This window comes from Musa acuminata, unplaced genomic scaffold (assembly GCF_036884655.1).
Source record: "Musa acuminata AAA Group cultivar baxijiao unplaced genomic scaffold, Cavendish_Baxijiao_AAA HiC_scaffold_412, whole genome shotgun sequence".
In the NCBI taxonomy this organism is placed as follows: domain Eukaryota; kingdom Viridiplantae; phylum Streptophyta; class Magnoliopsida; order Zingiberales; family Musaceae; genus Musa; species Musa acuminata.
Genome location: NW_027020660.1, coordinates 121,841 through 143,148, shown reverse-complemented (window position 1 = coordinate 143,148; position 21,308 = coordinate 121,841). Strand labels below are relative to the sequence as shown.

General features: G+C 37.1%; 2 protein-coding genes across 4 annotated transcripts; one reads left to right on the top strand and one right to left on the bottom strand.

Moving 5' to 3' along the window:
- Positions 1–1,310: 1,310 nt before the first annotated feature.
- LOC135658671 (proteasome activator subunit 4-like) lies at positions 1,311–20,791 on the top strand. 3 transcript variants are annotated; one of them, XM_065176139.1, is made up of 35 exons: positions 1,311–1,704; positions 2,080–2,182; positions 2,317–2,429; positions 2,961–3,083; positions 5,168–5,269; positions 5,347–5,512; positions 6,713–6,829; positions 6,944–7,011; positions 7,116–7,217; positions 7,298–7,514; positions 8,414–8,641; positions 8,718–8,845; positions 8,931–9,048; positions 9,142–9,360; positions 9,435–9,584; positions 9,702–9,778; positions 9,881–10,098; positions 10,511–10,727; positions 10,811–10,890; positions 11,002–11,119; positions 11,216–11,386; positions 12,284–12,452; positions 12,546–12,589; positions 12,712–12,754; positions 12,844–12,989; positions 14,204–14,298; positions 14,442–15,337; positions 16,290–16,577; positions 16,671–16,766; positions 16,904–17,082; positions 17,997–18,078; positions 19,214–19,338; positions 19,420–19,512; positions 20,248–20,401; positions 20,506–20,791. In XM_065176139.1, the coding sequence occupies exons 1-35, from the start codon at positions 1,544–1,546 to the stop codon at positions 20,545–20,547; spliced, it is 5,448 nt and encodes a 1,815-aa protein (XP_065032211.1). In that variant the 5' UTR covers positions 1,311–1,543; the 3' UTR covers positions 20,548–20,791. The 3 variants fall into 3 exon arrangements, with proteins under 3 accessions (XP_065032211.1, XP_065032210.1, XP_065032212.1); XM_065176138.1 differs by having other exon boundaries at positions 9,429–9,584; XM_065176140.1 differs by lacking the exon at positions 1,311–1,704 and having other exon boundaries at positions 2,092–2,210; positions 9,429–9,584.
- LOC135658672 (small ribosomal subunit protein eS30z/eS30y/eS30x-like) lies at positions 5,696–6,706 on the bottom strand. Its single transcript, XM_065176141.1, has one exon. The coding sequence runs from the start codon at positions 6,154–6,156 to the stop codon at positions 5,971–5,973; it is 186 nt and encodes a 61-aa protein (XP_065032213.1). The 5' UTR covers positions 6,157–6,706; the 3' UTR covers positions 5,696–5,970.
- Positions 20,792–21,308: the final 517 nt, after the last annotated feature.

Here is a 21,308-nt window from a genome sequence, read left to right as displayed (position 1 = left end):
ATTTTTGTGGTCAAATTTTTACCAAGTATTTAGGACCTGATTAGAAGGTCAAATGTCAAAAAACTTATATGAGTGCCTGATATTTTTGTAAAAATAAAAAAAAAAATAGAAAATAAAAAATGACACAATGTGTAGGAGTTAAAAATTTCTGATAAATATAAAAAAAGCCTTTAAAATAAAAAATACTGACATATGTCTATTTGGATCAAATTGAAAGGTATATTATAAATTTCAAGATATTTTTTTAAGTCTTGCTATACAATGCACTTTTTTGGATTTTGGTAAAAAATAACACATCGTATATTAGGAAATATTTTCTGATAGCCTAATTTTTATTAAGTGTTTTACATATATGTATGTAGAAGGTCAAATGCTAAAAAACATTATATGTGTGCATGATATTTTACTAAAAAAAAAAAAAAAAAAGCCAATGTGATTTTACCCATTTTAGTTTTTCAAATATTCATGAAATATAAAAAAAAAGCCAATGTTCTTTTGTGGAAGATGATGATTATTCTCACAATGATCTTTTTATTAGTCAAGTATGATATCTGAATGGTATACAAGTTATTTTTTTTAATATTTATTTGATATATATTATGTAACTCAAGTAATATTTTACATTAGTTAAGAGTTTCGAGATAACGTTAAATTTTAAAAAGTTTTAAAAGACTATCATTCCAGAAAATTTTGAGATTAAATATGTTACAAAAATAAAGTATCACAATGTGTACATGAAAATAAAACACTTAGAAAGATATAAAGTAATTTTTAGGATGGAAGTGAATACCAACCTTAGTTGATGCCCTATAGAAGATAATAATATAATCTCAGTTGGTTTTAAGGTTTGATTCAAGTTTACGAACAAATACGTCACATAAATTACTACAGCACATATTAAATGAAAATAAATATTTTAAAATCGTAAACCATATTAATACATGAGAAAGTGGCAAAAAGTGAGAGTCGGTGGATTTCATAGCCATCGGATATAATTATCTTCCATTTGATCTCTCTGCTTTTAGAGAGCAAAAAGGAGGAGGAAGAAGCCATTGTCAGGCATAGAAAAAGCCTCCACAGCATCTCCTCCTCTTAGCTAATGAAAGCTACAACCACCACTACACCGCTTATTGATACCACTAATAGCAATTCCACTACAAATAAACCGAGGAGGAAACAAGAAAACAAACCAAAAAGAAATGAAAAAAAAAACAGAAACAGCGCATCGGTTAGCTGTTTTCTTATTTATCTGTTGCTGGGACGGAAAACGTTTTGGCTTCTCCCACCAAGCATTTAGAGGTGACCGATAAAGGGGGGAGGGACGGGCAGGGGAAGCGTGGCGACCGACTCGACTGCGGAGTTAAATCCACCCCGCGGAGCACCAGATCTCGCGCTGCAAGTCGTCGCCCGTGCGTCTTGGGGAAGAAGAAAGCCTTCGTCGTCCCCGGGAGCGGGTATAAATACCCCCACGAGGCCACGACTCTCCCCAATCCCCTAATCCCCAGAAACCCCGACCCCGGTGAGAGAGAGAGAGAGAGAGGCGATGCATCTCTACAACGCGTGGCTGCCGCCGGTGGTGGCGGAAGAGACGAGGCGGGAGGAGGAGTCCTTCGCGGCCGTGGTTAGATCGGTGAAGGACTTGTGGCGGCGGGATGATCCCGACTCCGTCTACTCCACCCTCAAATGGATCTCCGTTATCAACATGTGAGACCTTCTCTACCTCTCTTCCACTATTACAAGTCTCCTGGGGCTTGAATTGTTAGGGGTTTGGTCCCTTGCATGGCTCGATCGACTTGCAACTTCGACATGGAGTTTGATGAATCGATTTTGTTGAGTTGTCTTGGTTCTTGTGGTACTGAAAGATTTCATTGTCTCCCCACTTCTCCTTTTTGCCTTTTTGTTTCTGGTAGTTTCTTCTAGGAGTTTTGGTGGGGTGAAAAATGGTGAGTTTTGTTGATTGTCTCCACATGATTGTTTAGTTTGGGTCTGCTGTGTTGCGTTGCTCTGTTTCTTCTTGTTATCTACGTTCTTAGAACTCGGAATTGTCGTTAACTTTGATGGCATGGTTCACTGTCTTAGTTTTGTGAAAGCAAAGAGTGAAGTGTCTCCGGCAGACGTGAGGGAGCTTGTGGAGTTTGGTTTGGATTTGTTTCACTCCTCACAGAACAAACTACATGTCCAGGTGATGATGCTGATGATGCTATTGAAATGTATGACTTTGTATGTGAACCATGGTTTTGTATCTTCAGTTTCAGTGGTGATTGTTACTGTTTCATGATCTTGATTTTTTTTTTATTCTTTGCTTCTCTTGAGTAGGTTAGATGGGGAAGCATGTTAGTCAAGCTTTTGATGAAACATGGGAAGAAGCTAGGATTAACTATTGAATGGAGACCCTTCTATGACTGTCTGACACGGACACATTTTAAAAGGTATTTTGTTGGCAGTTTCAACAACAATGGTTTATAATGATAGATTTGATGTTGGGCAGTTCAAGAATATCTTCTTTAAATTATTGGCGGTGCCAGGTGTGATCTACCACCTATATGAATTATTTCCTGGCAGCAATACTTCCATATGAATTTGAATCGAAGATCTTATTCAAAAGGAAGAGTATAACAAATTACTAGCCTATAGCACAGTTTATACATGTGAAAACCTTTTTAGATTCATTCATGCTTGTAGCTTTACACGGTCACACAGCTGTTTTGCAACCATTTTCAACTTTGTAATGCTCAATGAGAATATAAGTTTCTCTTGTTTTTGTCAGTGGCAAATTAATTCAACTGACAATGAGCTTAAAATTCTTTAGCTTTGTATGACAGACTCATGCTAATGCATATTCATCCTTTGAAAGTTTTTCAGCTGCTCAGTATTTACTGTCTAGACCATATATTGATTGTTTGCATGAGAAACTTTGAAGGTTGGATTTTTTTTTTTTTTTCAATTGTTGTGCTGAGCAGAAATACTGGCCCTGAAGGATGGAGGTTGAGACAACGACATTTTGAGACCGTGACATCGCTTACTCGATCCTGTCGGAAGTTCTTTCCTGCAGGTGCTGCTGCTGAAATTTGGTTGGAATTCAGGTAGCTACTTCTTTCATCAACTTCCAACATGAAATTCATTTCATACACATCCTGACAGTTAGGAAATTATGAAAGTCAATTGATGCTTTAAAGTTGGCATTACCATAGTATATTCAGATAATTTAGGTCATTTATGGTACTGTTGGTAGATAGTGAAGAAGCAAACAAAAGGTTGGTTAACCAGTGTAATAGATTAGTCATCAACTGGAGATATCAAAGTTGACTCTAGCTGGTCTATTTTTTGAATCTTGTCGCGTTTCGAGTTGGGAATTTGTCCAGGAAGTCTGAGCTGTTAGATGACTTGCTTGGAGGCAAGTCCTTCCGGGTTCAAGAGGGTTTGGGTGTTGGATCCCTACCTGAATGAGTATTGCAACCGCCACATGTAGAGGTCATCTTTTATAGTGTTCATTCTGTAACCACCATCTGTTATGGAGTTAGTAAGTGTATTAACGAAGAAAATATTCTTTTTAGATATCATGCTGACATGGCATACCCGTTTAGCACATTAGCATTTCCTGGTTGGATGGGTTCCATGTGTTGAGTCTTGACTGATCACAAATAGCTGCCATATTAGCATCTAGATTTGCCAGTTGATGTTTTCAAGAGTATTCACTTCAATTATGTGATTCCTCTAAACGGTTATTTGATGTTTCAGAAGCATGCCTTGTTCAAACTGATTGTGGGAGCACCATCCTTTTGTGGTCTTGACTAGCCCTTCAAATTTATATCCTACTGATTGTTAAGACTTTTCTTTTTCTTTTTCCAGTCACGCCAATAAACAACTCATTCTGCACGAGAGAACATTAAGATTGACGATACCTTAGATCTACCACTACATGTTGGAACTGTACTTACTAATATATTTTTCTAACCGAGTTTTTATATTCAAAATTGTTCTGTTTTCCTTGTTATGCTTTCATTTCATAATAAGTAAAATTTTCTCAGTTTGTCCAAATTATATACAGTTGGGTTTTTTGTCCACTCCTTTAAGCACAGAAATCATAATTTTGCATTACATATTGTTAACTATTCTTTCTTGGCAAATTTTCTTTTCTTTTTTTATTATTCTATATGTCTGTTATTGTAATCTGGAGATCCCAATGCAAATTTTCAGCAAAAAACTTCCAAGCCGTGTAAGATTTGAATTTATGATCCCAAGTGAAATGTTATTCTTGTGATCGTGTTATGACATCTGAAGTCTAAATTAGAGGACTGAGTGAAGGTTCATGGCAAATAATTCTTTTGATTTAGTCAATTATATTTCAATCACAATGAAAATGTACTGGTATTGCTTCTTATAATTCAGTAGAGTTGATTCTTTTGAGGTTACATTTTTCCTTCTCTTGTCATGATTTTATACTGAGCCCTTTTTTCCGAATTTTGTACCCAATCTTACCATCATGAGTTTGAAATGGAAGATTATGTAGTTTTAAGCAATTTTTGGACCATGATTTTGTATGTAGAAGACATTAGTGCTTCTTGTAGATGTTATAGTTGAAGTTTGGAAAAGCGTATAAATCAAGGATTGCAGTTTTGGGTACCGGGTCTGTGCCAATCTAAGGAGGAGCCGGTGGAGGAGAAGATGAGGATGAGGTGGTGGGGAAGTACCAGAAATTAGGCAAGCCGATGGAGGTAGGCCGTAGTTGGATGGTGGCGGTTAGGTGACGGAACGCGAAGGGAGAGGACACTGTAGGTGGCTGTGGGGATGGGGCCACTCACGAACCTTAAGAGCCATGCTGCTGCTTTTAATAGGAAAAAACAAACGAGCAGCTGCCTCTTAAGCGGAGAAAAAAGCAAATAAACATGACCAACCCAAAAGGGGTAGTCTATATCCCGGTTCACACTCGAATTAATAAATACCATTCTGTACTAAACATTCCGGGTGAAATCAAGCTTCCTAGTTTAAACGAATATGAATTAACTGGAGTGTCTCGACATATTTGTTAAACTTGGCATTTTGAGAGGCAAAGAGAGACAAATAATTAGTTTCACTAATGCTATTTCTATTAGAATATCCTAAATAAATGGATATTGTCATTCCACTTTTCTCATATTGCAGACTGACTTAGTTAATTATTATGCAGGGCTTTAATGGAAAACCCATGGCATAACTCAGCCTTTGAGGGTTCAGGATTTGTGCAACTCTTTCTTCCTGTTAACTCCGAGAATCAGAATTACTTTACAAGGTATAATGGAAGATGGGTATTACCTAAACTGAAACTTCTTCTCTTTTACATGTTCATACCATTTGATGATCTTGCAGTTGTTGGATCAAGGAGTGCCTTGATCTTTGGGAGACACTACCGAATTGCCAATTTTGGGATATTCAGTGGACTTCTTTTCTTGCACGCTGTATAAAGAGTTGCAAGGCTATTGACTGGGAACAGTTCTTGCCTGCACTCTTTTCTCGATACTTGAACATGTTTGAGGTATATGATACTCTTCTGAGTAAAATGCAATAGTTTATGTTAAACTGATAAAAAAGTTTATAATGTCCTTTTTTTTAATCTTTTATCTAAAAGAAAGTTTCTGAGATAAAAAGAGCAATGTAGTGGTTTAGCTTTGTCTCCTGTATTAACCTTTTGTTTTAAGTATAAATGAGATGACAAATTTGTTGCCTTTTTTAATTATTATTATTTTTGCATATCATCAAAGACATTTAATAGATCATCACCATGCATATATTAGTCCAACATACTGAAAGCTAAACCCTGCATCATTGGTGCAACAACATCAAGAAAGCAACTCCAATCCAAAGTAGTTGAATTCGTTGATCATCACCATGCATAAATAAGTAGTACGGGATACTGAAAGCTAAACCCTACATGCTTAATACGACATCATCAAGAAGTGCTCCAAGTGCTTCACTCCTGAAACCCTCATCTTCCTACTTGGAAGAGTTGGGTCCTCTCTTCTTCCTGAATCCAACAACTGCGGTGATGAACCGGCGGTTATACTGCATCTGCTTGTGGGCCCTGCTCCTTGGCTTCTTCTTCTTGTCCTGCTCTGCCACTTTGGGGGTCTGTTCCATCACCTTCCGAGCATGAGCGAGAGATCTGTGCACCTTCCCCATGGCAGATGTGATTCAGCTCCTTCTTGGGTTTGCAGCGAGGCATGGAGGGAGGAGCGGCCACAATGACAGCCTTTTTTTATTATTAGCACTTAGGATAAATCGAGATATATTCTTATTATCTAGAAGCTACATCTATCTGTGTCTGGTGTTTATGGCATCTTTATCTGCGTTATAATTAGTTATGTAGTCTTCATATTAGTTACATCTTGAATATTCCCTCGATAATTATATATTTTAGTTTATGCATTTCAGATGTTAGTCATAAAGAGTAATGTTTTGTGATTATATGAAACTTATGATAAGCCTTCATTCCTCATTATTTGTTTTATTTGCAATCTGTTTTTTTTTCTTTTGATTCCCTTTTTTTTTAATTTTATGGTGCTGTTGGAGTTTCATATGCTTTTCACTAATTTGTAATAAATATTCTTTTTCATATAAGTAATCTAAAGCATATGCTGATTTATCTATTTATATGCTGACCAAAAAACATTTGTTACTTAATGGTTATAAATTCTGAAATGATAGTTGTGGTCTGTTATATACATGGTTTATTTAGGTTCCTGTATCAAGTGGAAGTGGATCATATCCTTTCGCCCTGGAAGTTCCTAGAAATATGAAGTTCTTGTTTTCCAGTAAGAGTGGCACTCCTGCTAAGGCTATTGCAAAGTCAATCGTAAGCAATTTTGTTCTGTTTTTATATATCAAGAGCATTCTGGGCATATTGTTATGCTTTTCAGGAGTCTTTTTATATTATGTTGATTTAAATCCTATGGTATTATTGTTGCAGGTTTATCTCTTGAAGCCAGGTAGCTCAGCGCAAGAGTACTTTGAGAGGCTGGCAAATCTACTGGAACAGTATTCTTTTCTGACCTCTTATCTCACTCTGTGGTTTAGTTGCATTTCTTATCATGTAATTACCATTTAGCATTCTGTTGCTGATGAAACATTTGGTTTTCTAGATATTATCATCCCTCAAATGGTGGTCGCTGGACTTACTCTCTGGAACGTTTTCTTCGGTACTTAGTAATTAACTTCCAGAAGCGACTTCAGCATGAGCAGCTGTAAGATGTCCATTAAGATGATGCAAATTCCAATCCCTATTGCTTTGCTGAAATATTTTTCTCAAATTATTTCTGTGCAGCAACCCGGACCAAAACAAAGAAGCTGATATCGTCTTGGGAAAGACAGAAAGGGCCTTATTTGTTAAAGTGCTGTTGAAATTAATAGATCGTGGTCAGTACAGCAAAAATGAATCTCTTGCCGAAACAGTTGCTGTTGCAACTTCTGTTCTGTCATATGTGGAACCATCCTTGGTCCTTCCATTTGTCGCATCTAGGTTTCAGCTGGCATTGGAGACTGTGAGTATTTGATAATGTAGAACATTTTATTAGTTGGATTATCTAATCTGTGCATATGAGTAGGGCCACAGTCAATATAAGTTTTTATACAACTTATTTTATTATACTATTTATGATAGTTGGTTGTTCTTGCTTTATTCCTTTATGGAAAATAAGAACATGTAGGACACACTTCTTTGTTGGTTCATAGAGATTAAGAAAGACTAAGTGGTTGTGGGCAAGTAATGTCGTATTGCGTACCGGATCTATATTGGTCTTTGGTCAGACTGGTACATACTAGTCAGTACCAGTGTATTGACACATGGTACACTGGTATGCACTGGTGTTTCAAAGATTAAAAAGGAGAAGAGGAAGGCGGAGTGGAGGAAGGAAAAGGAAGGAAGAAGAGGAGGTGGTGGTGGAAGAGGTGCAAGGAGGAGGAAGAGGAAGGAAGAAGATGAGATGGTGGAGAAAGAGAAGGAAGAAGAAGAAACAGTGGAGGAGAAGGAAGAAGAAGAAAGAAGAGGAAGTAGAGGAGGATGAAGAAGAGGAGACGGAGAAGAAGAGGAGGAAGCCTACTTGGGAGGTAGGCAGTGATGAAAAGCAGCAGCGTCGGAGGGCAGTGCGAGGGTGTGATTCCATGCTCCTTGCCAAAAGATGACTGGACAGTCCGAAATGGGAGCGGTTTGCATACCAGTCAACACCCAGACCGCTAAGTACCCCACTTTCGTACCTGTCTGGGTGAAATAGAGAACCCTGGTTGTGGGACATGTCACCCATATTTTAACCATATTCTCTTGTGTCTTCTCTGATATTTCTGTTGGTTTTAAACACAATAGGACTTAAGATTTTGTGTGTTCTCTTCCACTAAAAGTCGGTAATTCACTGGGATAAAAAGTTCTTTCCTTTTTGCTGGGTAGTTGACAGCCACCCACCAGTTGAAATCTGCTGTCACATCAGTGGCATTTGCTGGTCGTGCAATTTTTCTTGCCTCAACTTCTGCTCCTCAAGCTGATGATCACAACAATTCTGATGCTTTGGTGGATCTAATAATAATCTCTCTCTCCAATGCATTACTTGGTATGGATGCTAATGATCCTCCGAAGACCTTGGCAACTATGCAGTTGATTGGTTCCATATTTTCCAATGTAGGTACTTTTGTTTATTCCTGTACATGCTCATGTATTAATAATTGTTTACTCATAAAGTTTCATGTAATTTTAGTTAGCTGTGGTTGGCGACAATGATGATGGGTCTTTGTTCCTGCAAAGCATCAACTTTTCAGAATGGCTAGATGAGTTCTTTTGTCGCTTATTTTCTCTACTTCAACATTTGGAACAAACTAGTATCACGTGAGGAGTTATATTAGTTTTTATGCATTCTTGGTGTTTGTTGTCATCTGCTGTTGGTTCACTCATCCATAGCTGATTCATGCAGAAATGAGGTTCCTCAAGCTTCAATTTCATCAGGAACGTTTCTTGTAGAGGACAGTCCATACTATTTTTGTATGCTCGAAATCTTGCTTGGGAAATTGTCCAAACCTTTGTTTGATCAGGTTTTTAATTTTTGGTCCAGAAACCACTTTCATATGACTAGTTTGCCTGTTTTCTTCTGTTCATTTTATATGTACTTTCTTTAATATTTTCAGTCTTTGAGAAAAATATCCAAGTTTGTCAACTCAAATATTCTTCCTGGAGCTACCACCGAAGTTGGCCTTCTTTGTTGTGCTTGTGTTTTGTCAAACCCAGAAGAGGCAGCAGTCCACCTTATTAAGCCAATCTTAACGACCATATTATCCTCTTTTGAAGGAACCCCAATTTCAGGTTTTGGTGGTGGAAGACGTTTTGATGCATCAGTTTCTACGAAGGTTTGTTTACACCATATAACTATGTAAATGTTTGTGGTGTCATATATTATGTCTTGAATTTTGTGTAGATGCAGGCTACACTTTCACCAGCTCTTGAAACAGCATTAGAATACCATCTGAAAGTTCTTGCAATAGCCATAAGTTATGGGGGATCAGAGCTGTTGCAGTTCAGGGATAAACTAAAGGAAGCAATCGGATCTGCATTTCAGGCCCCTTCTTGGAAGGTGTTTACAATTTTTCCTAATAATCATTATCAATTAACTTCATGTAGGTTCAACTTTAGGTTAGTTATGTGTCTTTTCTTGAGCAAGGGTAACACTAGTTTGGTCATGAAATGACAGGTCAATGGAGCTGGCAATCATGTGCTTCGCTCTCTTCTTGGAAGCCTCATTCTCTATTACCCCATTGACCAGTTTAAGTAGGCAGATAGTTATCTGCTTCAAATTTCATCTTTGTGTAGTATGTATTTATACTATTGGCATTGACATTTTCTAACTGTTGACTGTTTCTGGCTGTATAGGTCTTTTTGTAGTGAGCCTGGTTCTTCTTTAATGGAAGAATGGCTTTGCAGCAAAATTAATGAGAATGAAATGAATGAAAAAGCCAGTTTGTTTCCTCGATGGCATGTTCCTACTCAGAATGAACTTTCTTTTGCAAGTGAGCTCTTAGTTGTTCATTTCCAATCAGCTCTGGACGTCCTTCTCAGTATTTGTCAGACTGAAATGCACACTGAGGCAGGTAAGATAACGTATGATCTTTTTTAACCACTAAATGAAGAGGTATATTTGAAAGAGCAATCTATACATATCAATAGGTGGTAGACACATGCAAACTTAATTTAAACATTGCATTGTATACCATAATCTGTGTACTGAAATTTAAGCCCTTAGTACTTAAGGTCCATTCTTTGATCCTGCGTTACAATATCTAACTAAATTCTGTCTCCAAACAGAGATTTTCATTATATCCTATGCTTTTGAGGGTTAGAATTTTGTTTTAATGCTGCCTGCTACAATAGTTTCATATTTTGTGATTTTACTAAAATATCTAAGGTTTTACTTTCTCATATATTGAACCTAAATCTGAAACTTATCTCTTAGACCAACTAATTGCATATTATGATACTAATTAAGAGAAGTATTTTGCACAGGCGATGAGAAGGAACACTTGAAAGTGACTTTATTGCGCATATACTCATCACTACAAGGGGTAATGTCATGCTTGCCTGATATGCGACCTTCCTACAAAAATAAAGGAACTAAGGACACTGATTTTAATTATTCTGTTATTGCGGGAGCTGTTGGGTCATGTATTGGTAGTGCAGAAATGAGGGAGAGGGCTGCTCAGCAGATACATGTAGCTTGCAAGTATGTTTTTGATTATTAAATATTGATATCTTACAAAGGTTATTTTGTCGAGCTGAATCTCATTTACCACCGTAAATTGACAGATATTTACTGAAAGAAAGATCAGATGATAGCATACTTCTTATACTTATTATTCGTGTCATGGATGCTTTAGGGAATTTTGGTATGTGCTTTATGCTAAAATTCAATCTGGTAATTTCTCTAGAAGTAATGATCTGTTGGCCTCTAAAACCAGTGGTCTATAACCTTCCCCCCCTTTTTCATACTAACATAGGAAGCTTGGAATATGAAGAATGGTCGAGTCACATACAGGCTTGGAAATTGGAGTCTGCTGCGATAATTGAGCCTCCATGTAATTTTATTATTTCTTCTCATGCTAAGGGAAAAAGAAGGTGAGCCTTTTGTAGCTGTATTGGTGCTTTTGATTGTTATGGAATATCAAACTAAAAATTGCTGAGATGCTACTGGCCTACTATATTTTTTTGTAGGCCAAGATGGGCACTTGTTGACAAGGCATACATGCATAACACATGGAGATCCTCACAATCATCATATCATAGGTTTCGCACAGATAGCAATATATCTCCACCTGAGCACTTGGTTCTTCTAATGGAGGATCTTCTGGATCTCTCTTTGCACAACTATGAAACAGTTCGCTCGTAAGTTTTCAGCATATAGTTTCTTTGCTGTTGTAATTTGATCCAATCTTCTTATCCTCTATGCACAACTATGAAACAGTTTACTCGTAACTTTCTTTGCTCCTATAATTTGATCCAATCTTCTTATCCTCTATGGACGACTATGAAACAGTTTGCTTGTAAGTTTCTAGCATATAGTTTCTCTTCTCTTTTATGTGAACCTGACTTTTCTAATCGTTTTCTTATTGGATATTATTCTTTCTCCAGATCCTTTTCTTATTGGATATTATTTTTTCTCCAGAAAATATAGAAAAGTACATGTTTTGTGTGAATCTGTTTACTTTAATATGTTTATGGTAAGCATTTTGCAGGATAACTTTTCATATCTGGGTGAAGTATTTAAAAATTTAATGTTAACTAATAATGTTCATGGGTTTCCTTTATTTGGTTGATCTCCCCACTGACTTTGGTATCTGTCAATCTCTGTTCACGTACAATAATGAAACCTGTGGAGAGGGACATTTGGAAAGAATAGGTAAGAAGTAGTGTTCTGGGTACTTTTATGTTGGAGTAGGGTATGGTTTTGGTGCTCTTGTTTGTTCGAGCTTGTGTCAGTGAGTTTGACAGTTTGAGATTGACAGACTTCCATTAATAACAACTTACTCTTGTTTAGCAAGTTGGGGACCTCAATTTGTTCACCTTTAAACTTGCCACCCCTTTGGTAAGATAAGGCAACTTTGTTACATTGATGACCTCAGCTGTTTCCTGGTCAACCTTTCATATTCCGTTTTATATTCACTAGAGTTGCTAAAAGTGATCACTGGCATATGTCCTTTGTATCTTTCTTATTTGACTGACAGTTCTACTGATGCAAATGAGCAGTGTCACTGACGCTTTCTTTGTCCTTCTAACCTTTAGACTTGCTGGAAGATCTCTTTCAAAGATGCTGAAGCGATGGCCATCATTGATTTCCAAGTGTGTTCTCACCATGAGTTCAAACTTGCAGGATCCAAAAGCACCAGAACATGTAGTACTAGGTTCTTGTGCAGTTCTTGCAACACAAACGATCCTCCGACATCTGTCAATGGTAGCCAATTCTGGATAATATGTTATTTCAATTTTATCCTAAATACATTGTTGTAACAACATATGTACCTTTTCTGTGCCATTCTATATGTAGGATGCAGTCTCATTCTCAGCATTTATCATTGGTCTTCTAGCTAGGTAATCTTCTACTTCTATCTCCAAAGAAACTTCTATTTTTTGTTTCATACCCTGTCAGTTTGCTATTACATTTGCTGCTGTCCAAATCTGCAATCTCATTTCTGCCACATGTTCTTATGAAGTTCCCATCATGAATCACTGAAAGTTCAGAAAGCTATAACTGAGGTATAGTTCTTTGGTCAATGATCAGCAATCTCATATATTGTTTTGCCTTTAAACCCATAATATGGTATTGCATTTTTGCCTTCTTGCAGCTGTTTGTTAAATACAACATCCACTTCTCTGGAATATCAAGGAGCTTTTTCAAGTCTTCAGGTACGAACCCAGAGGGGCCAGAATTTACTGAGTTGATTTCACAGATCAGTTCCTTAGGCTTTGACAATACAAGCCTGCATTGGAGGTAATGATAGAATATATTTACTGCATGAGACTGTTTAAATGTGCTCAGTTGTTGCGTGTGTTATTGTTTCTGTACACTTATGTTGTATGCCATGTTTGTCTTTCGTACTCATATGTGGTATAAATGATTAAAATCTCTGTCCGGTGCTCAGCGGACTGGTATAGAACTGCCCAACATAATACATGTTGGTAGGTGTTGATACTGGCTAGGCTGCTACTAGCAGAGTAGATGAGGGAAGGAGAAGATTAAAAGATGTATGCTTTAGGGCTTGACAAAATAGAGTGTGGAAGTTGGGGGAATAGACGAGGGAGTTGATGGAGGTGGTGGCATGATGGGATTAGTTTTTGTAGTTCTTGCTGCTCATCTAGTGGAGTGGAGAAGGAAGAGAAGAGAGAGCCAGATAGGAGAGAGGACAATTGATTATGGTTCTCAGCAAGAAAAGTCGATTCATTTCGACCGGGCCATACAAAACAGGTGGGCATGAATTGGTACGCAACCTGTCCTCAATTTGCATGGTTTGGTCCAGCCACGTAAAAAGAAAACACCTCTATACCCTAATCACGTCTCCTCACACTCACGCAGGACCTATTGTGAGATCCTCCACCATGCACCATTGCAGTGCACCGTCGTCACCTACCGGGCACTTCTTCTTCTCCGCTTCCTCCTTCCTCCACTTCCTCCCTGCTGCCACTACTTCCTTCCTCTTCCTTTTCAATCCTCCTTCCACCATCATCTATTCCTTCCTTGTTTTTCCTTCTTCATCTCCCTCTTTGAGTCACTGCTTTCAATCAGAACGTACTGGTCTGGTCAGGGCCCTATACAGATCCAATACCCGAGATGACATTCCTTGGTTCTCAAGATCTAAAAAGCAGAAAAGAGAGAGAAACCTTAGTATTGGTATTGCGTGGCAAGAATATAATAAAAAAAGGGACTTACCGGTACAACTTGATTCCTGTTAATTCACTGATGGCTTAGCTCTGGGAAGTTCGATGTAGTGAACTTACTGGATGGTAAGCTTGGTTTCAGTCCCAAATAGGTAAAAATTGTGTGGTCCGTCTACTGGTTGGCCATTGGACTGGTAAATGCCAGTAGGTGCCGACTGGTTGATTTGAATAACTTGCATATATTTTTTGGTCATCTTCCATTTTACATGAATGTTTGCTTTTATATTTTATTTTTATTACTAATTTGCATGCAATTATTTTTGTTTTCAGGTATAATTTGATGGCTAACAGAGTACTTCTTTTGTTAACTTTGTCTTCTAGAAGTGACTCACATTTATCTTCCAAAATTTTGGGACAAACTGCAGGTTAGTTGATTGGAAGTTTTGTTTGGATACTGGGGAATATGTAGCATATGGTCCCCTAAAATATATCCGTTTGTTAGTCAAATGTATGCCTGATATATCTTAGATCTATGTTCTGCTTTAAAATAAATCTTATCTGATGACAGGACATTTTTTAAGAAATTTGAAAAGTCAACTTCCTCAGTCAAGGATACTCGCAATTTCTGCTTTAAACACTTTATTACAAGGGACACCTCACAAAATCTCAAGTCAAGAGCAGCAACAGTCTGAGTATCCAAAAGAAAATAACAACCCCTCTACTGAAGGAATCTTGAATGAAATACTAATGGAGGATGGATTTTTCAGTGAAACGCTTAATAGCCTTTCTCATGTCCATATAATTGCTGATGAGACTTCTGTTACCAGAGGAAACCAAGGAGAATCATCCTTTCAGAGCCTGGCAGATAAAGCCATCACCTTTTTCTATTTTGATTTCTTAGCTTCATGGCCACGAACTCCCAGTTGGATATCCTTTTATGGAGGTGATACCTTCTATTCCAACTTCGCAAGAATTTTTAAGCGGCTGATACAGGAATGTGGATCACCAGTTCTAAAGGCTCTTCAGAACACCTTGGATGAATTTTCTAGTGCAAAAGAGAGATCGAAACAGTGTGTAGCTGCTGAAGTGATGGCTGGTATCCTTCATTCTGATGTTGGTGTCCTTTCAGAGGCCTGGGATGAGTGGATGATGAATCAACTTCAGAAAATTATGGTGGCATCATCTGTAGAAACAATACCTGATTGGGCAGCTTGTATTCGGTATGCAGTTACAGGGAAAGGGAAGTATGGCACAAGAATCCCTCTTCTGAGACAGCGAATATTAGACTGCTTGATAGTACCCTTACCTCAAACAATGGCCACTAACATTGTGTCAAAGAGGTATGCATTCCTCTCAGTTGCACTGGCTGAAATATCTCCACCTAGGATGCCCATTGCTGAGGTTCATTATCATCATCAACTTCTGGAAGAGTTATTGGATAACATGAGCCATTCGTCTGCCCAGGTATGATTTTGGCACCTTTAATCAAGTTAAAAGACTTGTATGCACCTTTGATTGAATAAAATATTTTAGCAGCATTGTATGGCAATTTATTTTTTCTCTTTCTAGCAACATTAGATGTCATGTTGCTAACATTTGCATTTTGTTGGCGACCGACAGAGTCGCACATGAGCTCCTTGCTGATCAGTATAAGCCTAGTGTCTTGGTACACACTTGGCACTGTCACTTTTTGTTGGAAGCACACCATCCCATGGACACACTATTGTGTGCTTTCGGGGTACCTTGGTTTGGCGGGTACAAACTATCCTCTAATGAATCGAAAAGTAACTATTAACTAAAGCTCTTTCCTCTTAGAAAAGTTTAAAATCAAAGTTTAAATTGTTCACACTTTTTTTATCTCTGTCATCTCAGCATTGCAGTAACAGCTTCCATAATCTGGAAAGCCTCATGTTTTCCTAGTGGTTTTTGGAAGGATGAGCACTCCAGTATCATCTAGGCTCAGTAACTTGAAGAGTACTAGATGTTCACTCCATAGCGCGCTCATTTGTGTGCCTGGTCGTTATCCGAACATCTTATTGTGATCTTGGACCTATCATGTTGATGGGTTGTTAATGAGACTTAGCTGGATATAATTTTTAAGATAAATTTAGAATATGGATTAAATCACTTCCAACGGAGTGCATTTTTGAGAGAGTACTTCAATGAGCAATATGGTTTCTCATGGGAATGGTATTTGCAATACAAGTTTACCAATAAGAAAATGGCTATTTAGTAATCTTGCCACAGTAAATGCATGACAATACATTTTATCTGTTATTAGTGTACTTAGTACTTTAACATGATGAGGCCTTAATTATTTTTTGTGCTTGAACTTTCAAGTTTCACCAGACACTAATTGACTTTTAGCCTGTTATTAGTATTGCACAACTTTTATTAATATATCAATGTGAGGCAGGTGCGGGAAGCTATAGGAGTCACTCTCTCTGTGCTATGTTCAAATTTGCGGCTCAGTGCAGCTTCTGTGCATTCTTCACCAGAAAAGGTTGAGGAAGAAGGGGGTCTTATGGTTGGACTTCTGCAAAAGAAAGATTGGGCAAAGCTTCTAACAGAGGGAGTTTCTGAGTTGGCAATGAATATTCTGAGTAGAAATCACTCTGACAGCATGGAGATCACTGGAGAGTTAACTCATGAAAATGTCTCAGTTAACAAAGAAGTGAAGGCAGATATCAGAAGGATGGAGACGGTACCTAAATTCTTTTTTTTTTTTTCTAAAATTGACACTATATGTCAAGGTCAGTCTTATTAATCCAACATATTTTTCTTGTGGTCTTTGCAGATGTTCCATTTTCTTATCTCATCTTTGAGATCTGGAAGATCCTCTTATTTGTTAGATATAATTGTTAGGCTCCTCCATCCTGTCATTTCATTACAGGTATGAAATAAGCTTTAAATGGCAAGATTCTGGTGCCATAAAGGATCCGTAACATCCAAGTTACTGTTTTGTGATGTTTTACTTCCTGATACCAAACACACTTGACACATAATGTTGAGTCTATTTTATATTTGCAGGAAACATCAAACAAAGATTTGTCAACACTGGCCAAGACAGCTTTTGAATTACTAAAATGGAGGGCATTACCACGGCCTTTCATGGAAAGTGCCGTTTCAGTGATTCTTTCTTCAGTAAATGATCCCAACTGGCGAACAAGATCTGCATGCCTTGCTTATCTTCGTGTCTTTATGTACAGGTCTGATATTGCTTTGTCTTGGTGTTCCTAACTGCCTTATTCTACATCCAATTTGATGTGTAGGTTTCAGTAGTTATATTTATTTATTTTATTGGGTCTATTTCAAACTGTCTTCAACTGTAGATTGCTCTATGACTTTTTTTTTCAGATATGCTTCTGCTACTTAGTACATGTAGTCTCACTTTGCTAAACTTCTCTGCCTTTCTAGTTCTCTAAGTTGTGTAGCTTCCTTCTGTCAGAGTTGTACCTAGGTGTCCTAGGTAACTGCTCAGCTGGTTGTTTTTTATGCATAAGTTTGCAGGACCAGGGGCAGTTGGTTGCAATTAATAAACAACAAGATACATATTTTAGTTAAGAAAGAAATATATCTTCCAAGGTGAAAGTTATTGTTACAATTAGAAATGCGTGGTTTTATGAGGCAGTTATAAGGTGATGCATGATTTGTGAAATTTGAGTAGTTGGGTTATTTAGACATTACACATACAAAAAGTTAATAGAATAACAAATGTTTACTTGTGTCATGAATTAGTTATAGTTCCAATAGAAGAAAAAATCGAGGGAGAACTACTTAATATTGCATGAACATGTCTAAAAGGAGGCTAGATGATGTTAATTGATAGGATCACTGGTGTGAGAAGATACGAGACCTAAGAAAATTATTGCGCTGAATGGTTGGGACTTGGGACATTGCGACTTGTTGTTGCTGTTGGTAAAAAAGGCATGGTTGGCTTGCCAGCATTTGCAGCAAAGATTATTTGATAGTTGGCTAATTGTATGTTTTACTTTTATTGAACCAATAATTTCAATCGTGTTTTGGTCCTCCAAAACATTATCATGAGGAATAGAAGGAAGGATATATAAATGAAATCAAATCAATTTGAAGGTTCTGACATTTTTTAAACTCTTCTGGACAGGCACACATTCACCCTTTCAGGAGTGGAGAAACAAGAAATATGGAAGTGCATTGAGAAGCTACTCGTGGACAATCAAGTTGAGGCAAGTCTAGCTCTGTTTCGGTATTTGACTGAATTTTTTTTTAATAATAAAAAATCTGTCAGGTGATTTGACCATTATGTTGTCTACACTTGATATCACATAACAAATATAGTACAAAGCAAAAGGCACCAAAGTTCTCTTTGAGTTCTTATGGTTTTAAATCATTTCTCTGATCAGCCAATATATTTCGAGAGATCTTAATCACTGAACTCATTAGCATATCATGCTGTCTCCTCCTAATTCATCCCTTTGTTTGTCATGCATCTTTGTTCTTTTTCATTCATAGTTATGAACCAGCACTTTCCTGTTGTTGATCTCTTCGTCTCTTTGGTTAGAATGATGAATTCCTGGCTGCTCATGTTCTTCTTGTTGGCTTTATCTTTGTAGGTTATCCACGGTGTTATCTAATTTCTCCCTAGAAAATTTGTCTTGCTAAAAGGTGTTCAAATTGGTTTTTTCACCCAGGATTTAGGTTCTTATCCCCTTTTTGTGTGGCATAAATTTATGAATCATAGGGAGGAACAGACTGTGGTTCTGTTTCTTGTTATGGTTGGATGGATTTTGGATTATGAATCTGATGCTAAGGGTTTATCTATTTATCATATGGATATGCCAACCTTGCCTTGTGGCATCACTTCTATCCATGTAGTGCTTGGTTTCATCCATCACTGTTTACAAGTAGTTCAGCTGGTGGTGTCAAGCTTTAGGGATTTGTGCCCATGATATCTGAGAGGACTGAAGAAAGTAGAGAATTCATCATGAGTGGATAACTAACCTAAAGCTTCTGTAGTTGTTCATGGATGGGCTCTGTTTGGGCACATCATCTTACGAGAATTATGCTGCATATTCTTAATAAAACAAAATACTATGCAACATGGTGTCAGGCAATGACAAATTTTGTGTAAAGGACTAATAATTTAATTGAAGGTTACATGATCATAACCAATTTCCATGTTGACAATGCAATATCATGGGGTTCATCAGGCTAGATTTAAAGAAAAGTTTAATTCTTTTATATTTTTGTTAACCAGTCTCTCTCTCTCTCTCTCTCTCTCTCTCTCTCTCTCTCTATATATATATATATATATATATATATATTCTTCAGTTAACCTTCATCCCTTTTCCATTCAAGCAGGTTAGGGAGCACGCGGCAGGTGTCCTTGCTGGTTTAATGAAGGGCGGAGATGAAGATCTATCAAGGGCTTTTCGTGATAGATCCTCCACGGAAGCAAAATTGATGCTCAAGAAACGAAAGCAAAGGTCCAGCTTGTCACACATTTGTGTAGGAATACTCCTTTGGCTATTGAACACAGATTTAAATGGCTCATGGTTATATTGCAGGAATTCTCGTTCTAATCAATCTATAGCTTCTATACATGGTGCTGTCCTCGCATTGACTGCATCAGTATTGTCAGTTCCATATGATATGCCCAGGTATTTCTCTACTTGCCACAGCCTTATGGTTGACTCTTTCTGAATTGATGGAAAAATCAGAATCTTAAAAATAGCAAGTTCTTCGTATATCCAGTCTTTGCGGTCAAATTTTATTTGGTTTGATCTGCTTGGTATTTGTTATAAGGAGATGGCAGTTAACTCTTTAGGGAACTACTCCAGCTAGTATTGTTGAAAAAAAGTTCATAAATGATTTCATGTTTTCCATCTTCCTCAAACCAAACTTTGAGTTATGCCAATGTAATTAATAGCACAAGAAACTTAAGAAGCAAGAATTTACATCCATGATGACCATATAGAGGTTATATTGTTGCACATGATATTCTAAATTTTTGAACGCCTATCCTGGGTAATCCTTAGACAGCTAAATAATCCTAAAGTTTGAACAAGTTGCTTGCTTCAGGTCTTCTCTTTAATTCCCTTCCCAGTGTCTTCTTCTATCCTTCACTGCATACTGTCTTCATTTGTTCTTTTCTTTTGTGGGACTTCATGTTACAAATGCTCAACAGTCTTTCATGGTCCTTGTAATGAAATTGCATTGGGTGAGATCAAGAGGTCACATCAGTTAACTTTCTTGGCTGAATGAAATTGTAACTAGTATTATTCTTTTAATACAAAATTCATGTTACTGAGTTATTCCTCCTTTTGAAGTAATGTGAAGCTAAATATAGATTTTGGGTTAAACATACATATCTAACTCCATGTTTCTACCCTCAGCTGGCTACCTGATCATGTAACGTTGCTCGCTCAATTCATCGGTGAACCTTCACCCATTAAATCCACTGTCACCAAAGCCGTTGCTGAGTTTCGGCGTACGCATGCAGATACTTGGAACATCCACAAGGATGCGTTCACCGAAGAACAACTGGAGGTAAGTCACCAGCTCTCTAGATCTGTTTTCTAGCACCCCTCCTTTCATTTGCACGCTTGCAAATTCTTTTCTTGATTTGATTACTTGCGGATGATGGCTTGCAGGTTCTTGCAGATACATCGTCATCTTCTTCATACTTTGCCTAACATGTCAGTGGGCGAATCAAGCTGCAAATGGTTGGAAAAAGAAAGAAAATATTTATGTTTATTGTGTGTAATATCATTAAAGATTGGAGTTTCTGTTCTTTTGACGTCTTACAGACAAATATCCGCGTAGCTAGTGATCAATTCAATTGATTGGTATTTATAAAACCGGTAGATGAGTATATTTAAACTCTATTCAAGCTAATAACATCATATATTGTTGGCAGTAACATCAAAAGCTTTCATATGTCCTTTTAGTAAATAGATGTCAATGATTGTTAAATTGATGTTAATGCTTTATTGATATTGTTAGCTTGAAGAAGTGGTGGATAAGTAGGTGGTGGAAAGATTCTATAAGAAATTGTTAATAGATGATTTAAATATTTTTAATTTATTTGAATGATTATGAAATATATGTTAATTTATTTCAAATAGTTGGAATATTATCGTTTATTGTTGTTGTGGTTATTGTCGGATTTACGATGATGTGGACCCCAAAATTTTAATATTTTTAAATAATAATATCTCATTATTTTTATAGGGCTATGGTTATGAAATATATATTTAATTTATTTCAAATAGTTGGAATATTATTGTTGGACTTATGTTGTGATTATTTTCCTATAAAAGATGGATAGGTGAGGTGGGTTAATTATGGGCGAGTGAGAATTTGTGGTCTAACTATAAATTGATTCACGTGGTTAGTTGTCTCGGTTCTCATATTTTTAAAAGTTGTATTGATATTCTTGTAATTATGAAAGTGA